The sequence below is a fragment of the Pimephales promelas genome, chromosome 20 (assembly GCF_988280905.1).
Source record: "Pimephales promelas chromosome 20, fPimPro1.hap1.1, whole genome shotgun sequence".
NCBI lineage: Eukaryota > Metazoa > Chordata > Actinopteri > Cypriniformes > Leuciscidae > Pimephales > Pimephales promelas.
In genome coordinates this window covers 9,178,394-9,194,764 of record NC_142788.1, presented here as the reverse complement: position 1 = coordinate 9,194,764, position 16,371 = coordinate 9,178,394, and the positions used below count along the sequence as shown (strand labels likewise).

The following is a 16,371-nucleotide window of genomic DNA, read 5'->3' as shown; positions in this document are numbered from 1 at the left end:
GTTATCTATCGGCCCATAAGGAGGGGATTATAAATAGATGACTTTGCTTTCTCAGTGCAACACAGAGTGCATTTTCCTTCACTTAGGAGCACAACACAATGCATTTAGGCTGCTGTTTCTGCACACTAGTGTTCAATAGCAACAGAAAGATTATCAGAAAAGAGAAGACTGGCTTTTTAAAACCCTTATATATTTTTTATAACAATATATAGTTCTAAAAATCGTTCTAAATATAAAAGAATAGCAGAGTCCACACCAAACGGTACAGAGAAACAATATCTTTGAAATCACTTTCAGATCCTTTTTTTTTGTTTTACAGTTAATGAATGATAAAATCATTGACAGCCAATCAAAATCAATCCTTCTTGAATGCATGGCTGAAGCATTTAAAGTATAAAGTAAGGTACTGTTATAGTCCATAGTCTTGTTCTTGGTTTGAACATCTTTATCGTTTAGCAACCATCTGAAATCTCTTTAACAACATATTTTACTTCCACTTTAGGCACCATTTCAACTATTGTATAATTTGACAATTAGGTAAGAGAAGGTTAAAAACCAATGAACAGCCAGCAGCCGCCAATGATATCATGAATAAATCGACTGACATCACCATCTTCCCAGATCTGAAGAGACACAGAAATAATCAGGAGTCATCATCATCTTATCATGATTTATTTTCATCCTCATAATCATATATATATTTATATATCTCTTTACAGTTATAACCTTTTGGAAGCAAAAGACGCATCTCTTGTTTTCTTTCCAAGATTGTCTTTTAGGTTCAGCGTTAGCATCCAGTTGTCCTTGTAAAGTGCATGATATTTATCACATCCAGAGAATGTATTGAGTCCTCCATCTCTTCTCTTTATTGTGTTATTGTGTTTAGTTCAAGTTTGTTTTTTTCTTCTTTATCCTAGAAAACAAAGGCTCTGTACAAGAAATGAAAGATTAGGCTTCCTGGATGACAATGTGGGGACAATGTCACATATACACATAGACACATGCAGACCAACACCTAAAACCTCAGCTCATCCGCTGATGTGCACAGTTCATTATCCGTCAGCCCGTTGACATCAAGAGTATCTCCACAGAGGGTGGAGAGAGGTGAGCTATTACATAGGAAGATAACATGAGCTATTACAAGCACTCAAAGGTTTGCCATTCATACTTCTATAAGGCCTTGTTCACACAGGCAGCAGAAATTAGATTTTATTTTTTTTTTTTTATTTTTTTTAGTATATCCGATGTGCAAACTTAACCCAAACCAGATTCACAGGTGGTCTAAAATTTGGAAATGTGCTTTGCTACTCCTGTGAAAAAGAAGTACACTTAAGCATACTTATAAAAATAGTACTTATTGCAGAAATAATTTAGCCTACTTAAAAAAAAAAAAACATCCTTATGTGCAAACTTAAGTTGGACACTTAATTACACGTTATTTATAATTAAATTACAATGTATTGTTTAAATTTAAGACAGTCCTAAATGCAATTAGTTGAACTTAAGAGTGCTTAAGTATAGGACTTAAAAGGATGGTTCACCCCAAAATGAAAATTATGTCAGTAATTACTCACCCTCATGTTGTTCCAACCCCGTAAGACTTTCATTCATCTTCAGGACACAAATTAAGACATTTTTTTATTAAATCGGAGACTCCTCCATAGTCTTCTAAGGGATCGAAACTTGCCGGCCCAGAAAAGTTATTAAAGACATCGTTAAAATAGTAGATAACCCAGGAGCGCTGTGCAGTTACCCTACGTGAACTAACTTCGAGGCCCACAGAGAAGGAAATTAACAACACATTCTCACCCCAAGGCGTCACCTTTGACCATGCTTCAATATTCGACGTTTTAGGCGCCCTTTAGCGTCACTTACATGACGCGATCCTGCGGCGTCATCTAATGGCTCTTTCAGACTGCACGATTTTCAAAGTAGTCAGGTCGCTGCTCTTTTCACACTGCATGACTATCTTGGCCAGCATTCAGTCGCTGCTGTGTTCACACTGGACGATGGATCGGCGACAGAAGGTTTCACACTGCATGACTTTAGAAAAATCGCCGACAGACTCTGTCTAGCACGCTGCACGCAAACTACATTTCACAACAAACACGCGTGAGATATGAAAAGGAAACAACGCGCGACACCACACGTGCAAGACCGGAGTTCTCACGTGAGACTTTTTTTTTTCGACCCGGTTGTGGTACAGCTGCTGAAACAGACACGAGTGCTCCTGCCAAATTTCTACTAATTTTTCTTCCATTTATTGTGTCCAAATAGACCGAGAAGAAGCTTTTTTTGTTGAAACAATGCCATATCATGTTGATATGTGATCTATAACTCCTCCCCGAACTCCCTGCTGCTCTGTATCTTGCTCTCTCACTGGCTGCCGGTGATCACCGATGTAGTTTTCAGTCAAAACACTTTTCACACAGCAGGATTTTGAATCGCCGACAGGTCCAGATATTTAGCATGCCAAATATCTCACGGGCGTCGGCGACTCGTCGGTGATTCTCTCAGTTCGCGTCTTTGTTCATTCACACTGCGTGATTGTCACTCGCGTGAACGAGCGCCGATTTGCCTGTGATTTCGGGCATTTGTCGGCGATTTCTCAAAACCTGTCGGCGAGCCAAAATCGTGGCTAAAATCATGCAGTCTGAACTCGGCATAACTGACGCTGAAGGAAAGCGTCAGTTAGAGGACGCTGTTAGGTTTAGGTCTGGGGTGGGGGTAGGGTACACGCGATCCTAGGGCGTCATCTAACTGACGCTAAAAGGCGCCTAAAGCGTCAGATATTGAAGCATGGTCAAATGCTGAGAATGGGCTGAAATTAATAGTTCAATAAATGCGTTTTTTTGCGCACAAAAAGTATTCTCGTTGCTTGATAAATCTAAGATTGAGCCAATGTAGTCACTCGGACTATTTTAACGATGTCTTTAATAACTTTTCTGGGCCGCCAAGTTTCGATCCCTTAGAAGCCTATATGAAGGAGTGAGCCAGCTCTCAGATTTAATAAAAAATATCTTGATTTATGTTTCGAAGGTGAACGAAAGTCTTACGGGGTTGAAACAACATGAGGGCGAGTAATTACTGACAGAATTTTCATTTTTGGGTGAACTATCCCTTTAATTCCTACTTAAGCACTCTTACTCGGACTGGATTTTAGGGTTATGTTCAGGGCTTAGCGTGTAGCTAAAGACAATTCACAATGTCTCTAGTTGTGTTCTAAGACAAGTCAACCATTACCGCTCACTTTTTGATATGTAGTGAACTATGTGGCATTGACAATATGCTTCATGTGAATGAGTGCACTGAATGAATTAAATACACCCCGTGTGTCTCGGCTGCAGTAGTTTAGCATCATGCTAATGCTGAAGTCATTATGCTAGTGATCAATGTAGATACACTATACTGGGCATTGATTAGGCTACAATGTGTTACCAAACCGATTGAATCACTTGCAACATTATACCATAGACAGTCAGTCCCGGATTTATGCACTGTGTGAACAAGGTCTAGCTTTCACTCCAAATCAAAGTTGAGATGCTATCTGATGGCTCCCACCTCCATCCATCTCAAAAGAACTCTGTTATGCTCTTTCTCTAAATCATATCTGCTCAGCTATCCTCTCAATCTTGGTCTGTCCATCTATCTGTTTGTTCATTCATCCACCCATCCATATATATATATATACACTGTATATCCATATTGCATGTACAAATTAGGGCATATGTTTTTCTTCTCCACAAAACATGCCTGAGTGTGAACAGTAAAGCCTGTAATGACATTCAGTTGAATATTGATTAGATATAAAAGGCTTAATTTGATTGCTGATACATCTATATACTGCAGTAATCAATAGGCAAAGCTTCTATGATAATTACAGTTAGAGGTTTATTTTTTCCCCAGTGTTTGTGCTTAACGTATATGAAGTATACTTATACTACAATACATTTGGATAAGGTTTTAAAGGATATAATTGCAGCTGTGAACTTCCCACTATTAAGAAACTGCATTACATGGCGGAGGTGTTTTATAAAGCTATAGCTTTTGTTAAGACAACAATGAAAGCAGCGGACTCTTGGAAAGTATCGTCACAAAGCTGTGTTTTGTAGGCTTTAAAATGATTTGAAATCTCAAGAGTATTACAAATGTACAGACCAAATGTCATGGTGAATATATATTTAAAAAAACCAATATATTCACAATTTCAGACAGAACGAGGCAGCTATGGAGATGCTATTATATATGATACTTTGAGAGCATCAGTAAAATGCATTTTTCTATCAAATGCGTACTAAAATTCCAACATCTTGAGGATTCATTTGTCTGAATTGATGGGATGATTTGTAGCCCTGGCAGTGTAAACGGGCTTCTCCAATAACTGCATACCATTCTTTTGCATGGACAAACATTACACAAGGGTTTCTGCATGCATTCAACAACACACACATAAAAAAAACAACAATAAGAAAGGTGATGAACAAGCATCCTCATTGAAGTCAATACAACAGGACTCAGCGGTATCATTGAAGGTAAATATGAGAGGAGGATGAAAAAATACAGTTCGATTCTAAACTGTGCAAAGTTGATAATGTGATGGAGGCAGATCATTGCATGTATGGATAAATGTCTTAAAACTACAACAAATAAGTCCACATAACCTTCTTTTTTGGTGTCACAAACCCTCTTACTTGCTTTCTCTAATCAACTGATTTCAACCCCCACAATTATTTCTTGTCAAATATCGATATTTCCTTCACCATATCCCTTTAGGGGCTCCGTAGATTTGTAACAAGGATGTTGTCATATTGCGGACACAAATTTAATGTCACCGTTAGGCCAAACCGTTCTCTTTGCTTAACCTTTTCATTCCTTGCCGATCCGCCCCAGCCTGCACAGATAGGCTATGTTACATTTTCCACTGTTGTGATGCTGATAACAGATCTCTTTGGAATGTAATACAAATGTGCCAGTGTAAGGCCATGTGTCCACCAAAGCGTTTTTCCATGCGGCTGGCATACGTTTTCAATTGTTTTTAATGGAAGCGCCGCGTTTTTTAAACGCCATGAGCGTAACGAGGCACTGGGCTTTTTTTTTTTTCACGCTGAAGCACCGAGCGCCCAGCGTTTTTTACTGGTCGCCAAGAGTTGAAAAATGTTTAAAAACGCAGCGCTCATCACTGTCACTTTTTATCCAGCCGTCCCATCACAGTGGAGGAGGGGTGGGACTAATACCACACCGACAAACTGTCACAACATTCTTTCTGTACAACGACATCAACCAACAGAGCTAACCGAAGAAAATGGATGAAAAAATAATTTTTAGTATGAAACAAATGATCTGCGAAATCAGTTACTTTGCAGAAGTAAACTGTGCTGCAAACATAAAAAACGCTGCGCTGCCAAAACGCTCTCAATCGCCCAAGGCACGGCGTCTTCAGCAGAGCGTCTGGCGTTTTCAGCTGCCTAAAAACGCTTTGGTGGACACACGGCCTAAGGCAAGACAATATCATAGACAATATGAAATGTAAATAGCGATCAGTCAGACAAAAGACAAGTGACCAATCATGAGAGGCGACACCATAAAACACGTTCTACTAGAGCGCGGTTCAGTCAATCGTGCCGAAATTTCCAGGCTGAAAATGGTGTGTAATCGTGCTGTGCCAAACCAGGCTCAAGTGTAAATATAACTGGGATCATTCCTTTCCATTCTTAGAGTCGTCCGGCTCGACAGTGGAAAAGCTGCTAAAGAAATGCCGCTTTTCCATTACCAGTACCAGCTCGACTCGACTCGCCTCGCTTTTCGCTACGTTTTCCATTGCAGACAGTACCGCCACAAATAGTACCCGGTCGTCATAGCGACGCCTTTCGTTCCTCGTTGCCCCATCAAGCTCTCGCTGGATCCTCTCTTCGGCAACCACACAAAGGAAAGTCTGCACCTTCTCAATGGGCTCTATGCATGGCGGTATTTCCGGTGAAGGTGTAAGGATGCTCGATAACTTCTGCCGATCGTAGAGTCCAATGCAATACCGAGAATTTATATTGAATTTTATACTCCATGGTTATACTAAAGAAACGTTACTCACAAAAACAGATAAAACAGACACCCCTCGTTGTGTTTATGCTTATTTTTAAAATTATATTAAATAAACATAACTATATATAAAATTACATCTAAACGTATGTACGTTTCGTTTCAAAGACGGGAGGACAGTAAATTTTGAAGACTCTGCCATAATCCCGTTTTCCTCGGTTTTCCTCCGCTTTAATCTCCACAACCGGAAATGGACGAGCATCCTTGCGTCAAATGCGGAACTTATGCGTGCATATAGCCCATTGACCACAGCGTATTCTTCCGAGTTGCCATAATAATAGTAGCAAGTTTAGAAACTATCTCTGGCCAAACTATTTAAAAATGGTGGGGCTGTTCTGGATACTCCACCTGGCGTGCGCAATGATGACGCCGTGAATGGTGACGATTCTCTCTGAACAATCAGCTGTCGGCATTGTTTTCACGTCACATTTTAGTATCGCCTCAGCTCGCCTTAGCTCGCTCAGAACCTCGCCGGAGGTGTTACAAAAAAAAAAAAAAGAACCCGAAAGCAGGTACAACTTTAACACAGTGGAAAACCAAACAAAGGCGAGCCGAGACGAGGCGAGTCAAGCTGGTATTGTGTATTGGAAAAGTGCAAAAATGCAATATATCCATTAAGTCTGAACATAACTGAACATAAAAGTAATGGCTGCAATATGTTGCTCACTTTTCCAAGTCTGTGAGATACTTATAGCAATCTCTGCTTTAACTGCGACAAACCTAGCTAAAACTAGTGAAAGCAGTTAACATGGCTTAGCATGGGTTCAAACATCCCTTACTCACTGAAGCTCTGGGCAGGGGAAGAAAAGTGTTATTTGGTTATGATGTCCTGTATTTGGAAAGAGTGGAGTGAATGGTGCACCACGTTCTTGGATATGGCAGTACTGTCTCACTAAGAAGCTAAGAGCCAGATTTACTAAGAGTTTGCGCCAGCACAAACCCTCTATCGGGATTTACTAAAGACAAACAGTCGAAAATGTGTTGACGGTTATTTTTGCAGCTGACCTTATGCATTTGTGCGCATTTGTTTCCCTTTCAGACGCAAAATTTATGAGAGTGTTTAAATGAATTGTGCAAGGTGATTTACGTACTAAGGTTTGCGCAAGTCAATTTACTGGTATTTGCACCATTATTTACCACCCAAAAAAAGTATACCAGACACCAATTTACGCTGCTCTTGGTAGATTGCATTAGTCATTATGAAAATGATCGACTGCATCTGTGTTCTTTAATTTGCACATCGTCAGTAGATCATGCACTGAACTTTCTACTCCCATCGGCGCTTTTTTGGAATCGCGCTCTCACGCTTATTTGCAATGTTTAGTAAATCTGGCCCCAAGTTTTCAAAGAGAATTTGTTTAGCTTCTTTGATGACTACATCTCATTAGGCAAACAGCAAACATAGTGGCAGGGAGATCTGCCAAGTAGTTTGGCAGTGGAGTGAATCTAAATCTGAGGAAAATCTTGGGCAGTTGAACGGGTTTAAACTGGGGTTGTAGGGTACATGAACTGTTTACTTACCATAGAGCTTTTCTATTTCTCAACTAAAAAAGGTCCTGCACCACCTTTTTTAAACTAAGTTTTCTGCTTTTATTTGCCACTTTAAAGACCCCATGAAATAGTTTAACAAAAACTGCACATTTATTTAAATAAATCGATTAAATTAAATAATTGAATAAATCATTAATATGTATAAATTATATAATTTATTTGTTGATTTAAAAATAATATTTCATAAATATATATGGCTACATTGGAATGACCATAAATAATTAAAAAATATTCTCATATGCATAATGGTGTAGTTACATCATCTACCAGCAGGGACTAACTACTGAAGCTAACCAGCCAAACCTGGACCCACTCGGGGACATTACGTAAATTGCCCTAAACTGATATTTTGGTTCATTTTCTTAGAAAGTCTGAAATTTTGAAATATATCTTATCATATACTTTAAGACTGCAAAAATCTAAGTTTGATTTCATGAGGTCTTTAGCATTAAGCACAAAAGACAATACAGTCTTTAGGTATTAGAGTAGGCTACAGACTAGACATGTCACAAACAAACAAACCAACATTTAATGGGATAAAAATCATCAGAATCCCTTGTTATTAAATCAGGGATTGAGATTTTTTTTAAAGTTAGAATTCCCCCATATCCAAAATGTGGTGCTATGAAATGCTCATTTTGATTGGTGCATCTCACTCTCCCTTGCCAAACTAAGAAATGAACAACCTTCATGGTATTTAACCCTGAAAGTGGGCTATTACACTCCAACTATAGCATACTAACATAGAAAACCATTTGCAAAATCTTGCAACCTTAAAAAAACAAGCATTTATAATATTGCACAAGATGTTAATCTCACAGAGAAAAATATTTATATTGATAAAGATATGAATACTTATTTCTAGTTTTGTAAGTATCATTCTTACTACATGCATGCTACAAGGAATGTGTACCAGACATGCACCACAAAGGCAGTAGAATATTTCCTATCTCTTACAAAAGCTATTCAAGGAGCCTATTCAAGAAGTTTTATCGAAATTCTCCAGCATCATATTATGAGCGGGATGCACCGTGAAATGGCACTAAAATGTAAAAACAACATAAAAATGCAATAAATAGCGGCAGTGAACTTCATCTTTGGTGACCTGACTAAGTGAGCTAGAGTTTAGCTGTTGTTGGCTGCAATGTCACAGTTAAATGTCTATACTCCTGCAACCCTCCCATCAGGCGCTTGTAAGGGGTAGATTTTCATTACAAAAGACACTTCTCATACACATGGAATGCTTGGAAGTTTACAATGCTGTAGGGCTGTATTCAACCAAAGAAATCCTTAGTCGACCAAAGTCGAGTCATGGCAACGATTAGTCGACTAAAAAAAACAAAAAACAAAAAAAAACGTGATGTTTTGATTAAACATTTTTTAAACAATTGTCATTGAGCATATATAAAACAACAACGAAAAAACATCACAAATAAATAAAACTATAATAATAATACAATTCTTTGAAAATTAAGTGATTTTTTAACTGCAAAAAGTGAAGAGCTCTGTCCTAGGTCTATAGTAACAGTCACAATCGCGCACCTGACCACATAATGAAAAATCCCAACAAAAGCTCTCGTTTATACAGGCTTTATATTCTTCTTTACTTTCAAAGCTATGGGTTAACTTTCGTCCTGACGATCAAGGCGTTTTAAACAACACACAAAGAACCCAAATAACTTAAAAACAATCCTAATAATAGGCTGTAGGACCGCGTATAGGTTTATTTTCGTTTTGTTGCATTATTTAGGCTATTTTCAAATGCGTCAAGTGTACAAATAAAAACGAAAACATTAAGAAAACACAATCTATTGAGTCAGCATGATATAGCCGTTAAAAGGCTGCTCACGTCTTTTGCGCGCTCAAGTTCGATTTCAAATGTAGGCACGCAACTTGCGCGCTCATAATGGAGCAACGCGATCGCCTCCCTCCACAGTCTTGTCGTCTTTGTTTTAAAATGCAGCCCGACAAAAGATTTAGATTTCCTGGACATTTTGTCGACTAAAGCCAAAACGCAGCGTTCTAACTGAATGAATACAGCATCCCTTACCGAGCGCAAGCAGCAGCGCAGCCAGCCACACGTGCGGTTCCCGAGTGTATTATGTGTGTGCGCTAAATTGTGGCGCAGTTACAAAAATAGCCTCAATTAAAGCATTTTAAAGTTGGGGACAAAACATAGGCTAATTAAGAATACAGTAATAAATAACTGCTTATAAAGGAATAAATATCAAGGACTAAATCATTGAAAAATTCTTTCTATTGGTAAAAAAAAAAATGCAACTGGTCGACCAATAAGAATGTCAGTCGACCAAGACGGCATCGACCAATTAGTCGACTAAACGACTAAAGTTGACAGCCCTACAATGCTGGGAAAAGTAAGTGACCGAATGAAATGATGCAATGGAGGGTAGATGCTCATGCATAGTGGAATGACGACGATGGAAAAAAGGGCAACTTCAAAACAATTTCCACTCCACTTTCAGGTCTGTTTACTCTAACAAGGGACACACTGAGATCCTAATTTGCTGGCAGCGAAAGAGGGAAAAAAGGTCAGACAGATAGAAAGGGGGCCACAGAACCGGTCCTCCAGGTCCCCTCGGATTGGTCATGCATGTATTTCTTCGTCACAAGATGGAATGTAATATTTTTTTTAGGTACCGCACATGGTACATTGTTGGCAGGACAGACAGCATTTGTGCATTCACAGAGAAATACATCCTCCATGGTGATTCTTCACGAATATGTTATCTCCTCCATGTTTTATGTCGCACTAATCAATTTGGAGTGACAAAATTCTCATTCTTCCCAGGAACAAATACACTCAAAAAAGACTCTAGGGGTCCTCGGGTTGGCAGTGAATGGGGAAATGGGAGTCAGGAATTGGTCCCTCTATGCTACGCTTGTACCAACTGGTTAGGCTACGATTGGCTACTGTTGCAAGCAGACCGACTACTAGCACAGTCACACAGAATAGACAAACTCCATGCAGACACTGAACACAAGAATGCAAAACAACGTCCCCAACCAATCAAGTTTCCCACAACTTGCGAGAGGGAATGGAGATGGAATGATGGACAGGTCTTCTTCACTGATCCTTCACTCAAATAGACAAATCTCCCGTCTTGAAACTCTTTTCCTTGAGGCATCTGAAGCCTTCGAAACTGGGGTTGCACACCCCTTCTTTATCTCACCTTCTTCGTCAAAGGCAGCTCAAAACGGTTATACATCTGTAAGCATTTTGGTGATGTTAACATAGTTTGTGTTGGTTAGTGTGCAGTTTCCAGTCTTGATGTTCTCCTCTCGAAAGTCCTCATTGCTGTTGTTAACAGCCTCTTGAATTTCCATGTAGTCAGACTTGCTCATGGTTGACCCGCTGCGGCTCTTTTTCAGGTCCTCTGACGAATCTATCTTGGGGACGCTGGTCACGTTAAGGTACTGGGCCTGTTCCTCGCCTTCTGTCTCTCGATGGTAGAAGTAGTTGAAGTTTGAGACTATGACAGGCACGGGCAAGGCAATGGTCAGCACACCAGCGATAGCACACAGGGATCCCACAATTTTGCCTCCGATGGTAGTTGGAACCATGTCACCATACCCTACTGTGGTCATTGAAACCACTGCCCACCAGAAGGCATCTGGGATGCTTACAAACTGCGAGTCAGGCTCATCCGCTTCTGCGAAGTAGACGGCGCTCGAAAACAGGATGACTCCGATGAAGAGAAAGAAGATAAGCAGCCCGAGCTCCCTCATGCTGGCCTTGAGCGTTTGGCCGAGAATCTGCAGCCCTTTCGAGTGCCGAGAAAGTTTGAAGATCCTAAAGACTCGTACTAATCTGATGACCCTCAAAATGGCAAGTGACATGGCTTGCTGTCCTTGCTGACCATCCTCTGGCTTCTCTGCTAGCTCCGTGCCCAAGGTGATAAAGTAAGGTATTATAGCCACAATATCAATGATGTTCATTATATTGACAAAGAAGCCTGCTTTGCTGGGACACGCAAAGAAGCGCACCAGGAACTCAAAGGAGAACCATATGATGCAAAGAGTCTCCAAGATGAAGAAAGGGTCGGTAAAGTAGTCGGAGGTGTAGCTAATTGTTGAGTTGGAGTTGCTTGGGTATGCTTTCTGCATCTCCATGTCATCATTGCGAAAAATCGGAAGTGTCTCCAGGCAGAAACTGACTATAGAGATGAGAATGACCATGACTGAAATGATGGCAATAATCCGGGCAGGCCCTGAACTTTCAGGATACTCAAAGAGCAGCCATACCTGCCTCTGAAACTCATTTTCTGGCAGGAGTTTCTCCTCTTCCTTAATAAATCCTTCATCCTCCCTGAACATCTCAATGGCTTCTTCCCCAAGCTCATAAAAACGTATCTCCTCTGAAAAAATATCCAATGTCACATTGACAGGCCTTCGCAACCTGCCGCCTGACTGGTAGTAGTAGAGAATGGCATCAAAACTTGGGCGGTTCCTGTCAAAAAAGTACTCATTCCTCAGAGGGTCGAAATAGCGCATTCTCTTTTTGGGGTCCCCAAGCAATGTCTCTGGGAACTGAGACAGAGTTTTGAGCTGCGTCTCAAAGCGCAGGCCAGATATGTTAATGACCACCCTTTCGCAGCACTCATGGTCTGGTTCCGGGTCGTATGTGTCCTGTGGCTGACCCGGGTGAGCTGCGGCTTCATCAACTGGGTCGCCCGTCGCAACAGTCATGCTGTGAATAAATGCAGCCTGCAGTTTGTTTTCAGAGTGCGACGGTGTTGCCTCTAAAAGTTTGTGGGAAAGGAGCAGGGAAATTTGGGGCTTCTTTTCACTTGTCAACGCCTTCCCCTTGCATTAGAACCCAGGAAACACTGGAAGAAATATAAAGCAGAAAAGAAGATTACTTGAGCCACACAAGCATTCTTCAAAACATGCTCACTGCAAGAGTGCTTAATGAGTATTTATTGTATTCTACTATGGGATTACTTGGATTCCTCATTTTTCCAAGACAATGCAGAAAGAACTCGTTTTTTTTTTTTAAGAACTAAATTAGCAAGTTATTCAAACACCATCAAATCTGAAATGAAAGTGAAGAGAGATCAAAGCGCTACACAACAGCCCAAAGCATGACTACTCAGGAAATACATGTATGGCTCTAGCAAACCATGGCATCTAAAAACATCCATCAATCATATGGAGAAGTAGCCTGACCACTTTACACATTCTATTTGCTTTTATCTGCCAAGTAGATCAATACTTGCTATGGAAAGACTGTATCATTCCTCTTAGGATTCAATTACACACTGTAAATCTAATACCAGCCTGAGTGCACTTAAATCATAATTGGATATTCCAAAACCTCCCCAAATGTGTTTCGCCATGACAGCAAGACTGCTTGAGTTAGAAAAGTTGAAGAAATGCGACACTGTCTACCTTCGTTCAATAGGTAAAATATGTTAAGATTTTTTTAAAAACCCCACAATATCATATCAACCATATGACCATGTTATATGAACTTCATTTTTCCAATTATGGTTTATATACCTTTTTTTAAGCCTGTATTCTGAAAAAAAAAAAGACATTTACAAGCTTCACAGTTATTGCAGTACTTCTGTATGAGCAAATTATCATAAAATAAAACTTTCAATAAAGTGTACTTGTTTTTCCAGAAATACAATTTATTGTTTTAGCAATTCTAGATTGTGTAATGAATTAGGAAGGTCACATTTCTAAAGCATGACTTTTTATATAATATCATCAAGAATTGCTTAGAATATGCAAGCATAAAATGGTCATAAGGCTGGTCTTAGCCGTTTTAAGCTGTTTTAGCAGATAGGCCAGCTGATTTCTAAGTCTAAGCTTCTGAAATATAGGCTGACTTGACCAGGCTGGATGGCTAAGTCCAGCAATCTAGTCTGGTGTAAGGTTGTTTTTCCTTCATGTATGTGCATGCAGTGTGTGTGACTAATTAAACAGTTCCCTATAGCTTCAGTGTTATTCAAATAAAAAAATAAAACACTTAAACTCAGCTCCAGATCCACAGACAGCAGGCTAGAACTGCAATAAGCAAACGGGAGGTTACGCAAGCTTACCTGCAAGCATCAGGAGTCCCCAAAGCGCCGGCGAAATCATTTGCTAAATGATTATGTTTACATGACACCAGCAGAACTAATAAAAACGTCTCGTTGCCAGGGTCAGTGGTGTCTTTCAGCAGCCATTCATTACAGGTACTGCAATGATCCTGCTCTTCCTCCCGCCCGCTGCGCCAGATCTGCTGCGCTGAATGCGAATATATCCACCCGTACGCGCCTTCGGGACAAACGGGAAACATACAGCAGCCTGTCTCAAAGAAACGAACGGAGGCAAAGCGAAGGGAACTCCCTCAAGGTGTTAATGGCAAAGAGCTTCCCATTGAAACGGTCCAAAGATGCTAAGGTCAGCAAAATCTGACTCCCCCTGCGTCCTCACACTGTTGTCTCGACTCAATTCAGAGATCTGCAAAGAAACAGGGGAGCTGTTTGCGTTGGGCGTCGCCTCAAACATGCTCACATTACACACGATAGTAACATTTAACACAAGAGACTGAGGAGAATTGCCTGAATACGTGTGGCCACTCGCGCTTGATGGCCAAAATGATGCTCTGAGGAGTGGCAACATCTTGTTGTTGAGCAAACGTGCTCATCTTAAGGGCAGAAATCCATAGAGCATCACGTTTCAGATGTTCTCAGTCACAATTTGGCTGTTTGTTTAGGGGGTTTCCGTTGCGCAAAGACAGCGTCCCTTTTTAAGGTGTTATCCAATTGCCCCAAACAACATTTTTTTTTTTTTTATTACAGCACACATATTCAGATTCCAGGCTCATGCACCCATGAAAAACACATCACACCGGCTGTGATCAGTGTTTTAACCCTTTCAAGCAAGCGCGAGGTGTCTGCAGTGACATGCTTCAGCAATAGGTTCCGATGATCAAAGCATGCCCATGCATTACTGTGCTAAAGGCATTCACGCGTTTCGGCATTGATGCGTTAAAGCATGCATTTAAAAAAAAAAAGTCAACCTTCCCGAGTTGTTTTCAAGATGCAAAATATCCATCGAAATATGCACATAGATTCCCCGTGCGCTTACTTGTGTTCTCGTTCATTTTAGGGAGTGGCGCGGCGCGAGCGAGACACTTCATGTCAAAGTCCAACTTTTCGTCTTTTACTCATAATGATTGTAAGAGCGAGCGGTTTAGGCTGCAGTTGGGCACCGCTGCGCATACAAAAGGGACTACAGTCAGTGAGCTGTGCTGATCACCACCACTCCTTACTGCTATACAGCGTGGGCAAATTAAAGGGGACGCGCCTCCTCTGCGCTAATACAGCTGCTGCTGATGGTGCCTCAGCCTCACTACAACTCACGACAGACATATATATATATATATATATATTAAAATGTAATTTCTTTTTTGGAACATCTCATGTAGGCTAATATTTAAAACAGGACGAAAAATATTAATATATATATATATAAAATATTTTTATATAAAATAATTACAATATAAAGTTGTCACATATTAAGCATTTGATTTTTAATATTTATTATATTTGTTTCTATAAATATTACATAATTTTATACAATATTTTATATAATTTTCTAAATTATAAAATAATACTCAAAACATCCTTTATCCAATGTAATAATATCAATTAAATTGTTTAAAGGAGTAGTTCACTTTTGAAAAAACTTTTGCTGATAATTTACTCACCCCCATGTCATCCAAGATGTCCATGTCAAATGAAGGTTTTTGATGAAAACATTCCAGCATTTTTCTCCATATAATGCACTTCAGTGGGAACCAAACGGTTCAAGGTCCAAAAGACAGTTTCAGTGCAAACTGCAAACTGTTCAAAGGGCTTTAAATGATTCCAGACAACGAATAAGGCTCTTATCAAGCAAAACGATCGTTCATTTAATAAATAAATAACAAAGTTTAAGTTTTATAAGCTCAAATGCTCGCCTTGCTCTGTTCTGTGATGCACGTTTGTGACTCTCCTGTTCAAACTCGTTCATCAAAATGAACAAATCTTTTTCTTCAACAAAAAAAAAGATTTGTTCATTGTGATGAAGCGCAGTTTTTGAAGAGTGCGCATAAGCGTACATGCTCTAGTATGTAACAACGACTTTATGATTGAATCTTGAAACAAAGCAAAATAACTGAGAATTAATCCTCAGATGCTTGAATTAATCCTAATTAAAATTAATATTAATTAAAACTAGTTATTACTCCACCACATGCATGACATTATTAACCAACATGGTCGAACAACAAATTTGTGACAAAACGGTTTCGGTAAACATTCGTGATTTGATTTCTTCAACAATGCATCGTAGTTAAGCAGCGATTTACGTCGTTGTACGGGAAACACCCCAGATCCATTGGCCAAAGCAGCCGGCTTTAGGGGAATCAATCAGCTGCTTGGAAGAGTTTCATGACTGAACTATTACTCTTCAAATTTTGGCAACGCTTCCTTTTACAGTCCAGTTACCCATGTAAATACTATGTACTTATTTTACAATTACTGGGTAATAACTAGTACTAACCCTGGCCTGAACCTACCCCAAAACCTACCTCTGTTCCAAGTACTTACCTTATATTAGCCAGTAAGTGCACTGTAAGTAAGTACTGTACTGTAAAAGGAAGCGTTACCCAAATTTTAACATGTGACTAATGATGTCCCAAGAATAATTAACAGCACTTTTAAAATCACA

At 39.7% G+C, this 16,371-nt stretch overlaps 1 protein-coding gene across 2 annotated transcripts; it reads right to left on the bottom strand.

Annotated features, from left to right (window-relative positions):
- Window positions 1-656: 656 nt before the first annotated feature.
- Window positions 657-14,914, bottom strand: kcna2b (potassium voltage-gated channel, shaker-related subfamily, member 2b). Of its 2 annotated transcripts, none has more exons than XM_039681319.2 (3): window positions 14,678-14,914; window positions 13,713-14,115; window positions 657-12,491 (listed from the first exon to the last, which is right to left on the bottom strand). In XM_039681319.2, the coding sequence occupies exon 3, from the start codon at window positions 12,349-12,351 to the stop codon at window positions 10,864-10,866; it is 1,488 nt and encodes a 495-aa protein (XP_039537253.1). In that variant the 5' UTR covers window positions 12,352-12,491; window positions 13,713-14,115; window positions 14,678-14,914; the 3' UTR covers window positions 657-10,863. The 2 variants fall into 2 exon arrangements, with proteins under 2 accessions (XP_039537253.1, XP_039537254.1); XM_039681320.2 differs by having other exon boundaries at window positions 14,746-14,914.
- Between the last annotated feature and the right edge of the window lie 1,457 nt (window positions 14,915-16,371).

Excerpts from the sequence above, each read along its gene's own strand:
- kcna2b (XM_039681319.2), bottom strand. The coding sequence starts at position 12,351 with ATGACTGTTGCGACGGGCGACCCAGTTGATGAAGCCGCAGCTCACCCG.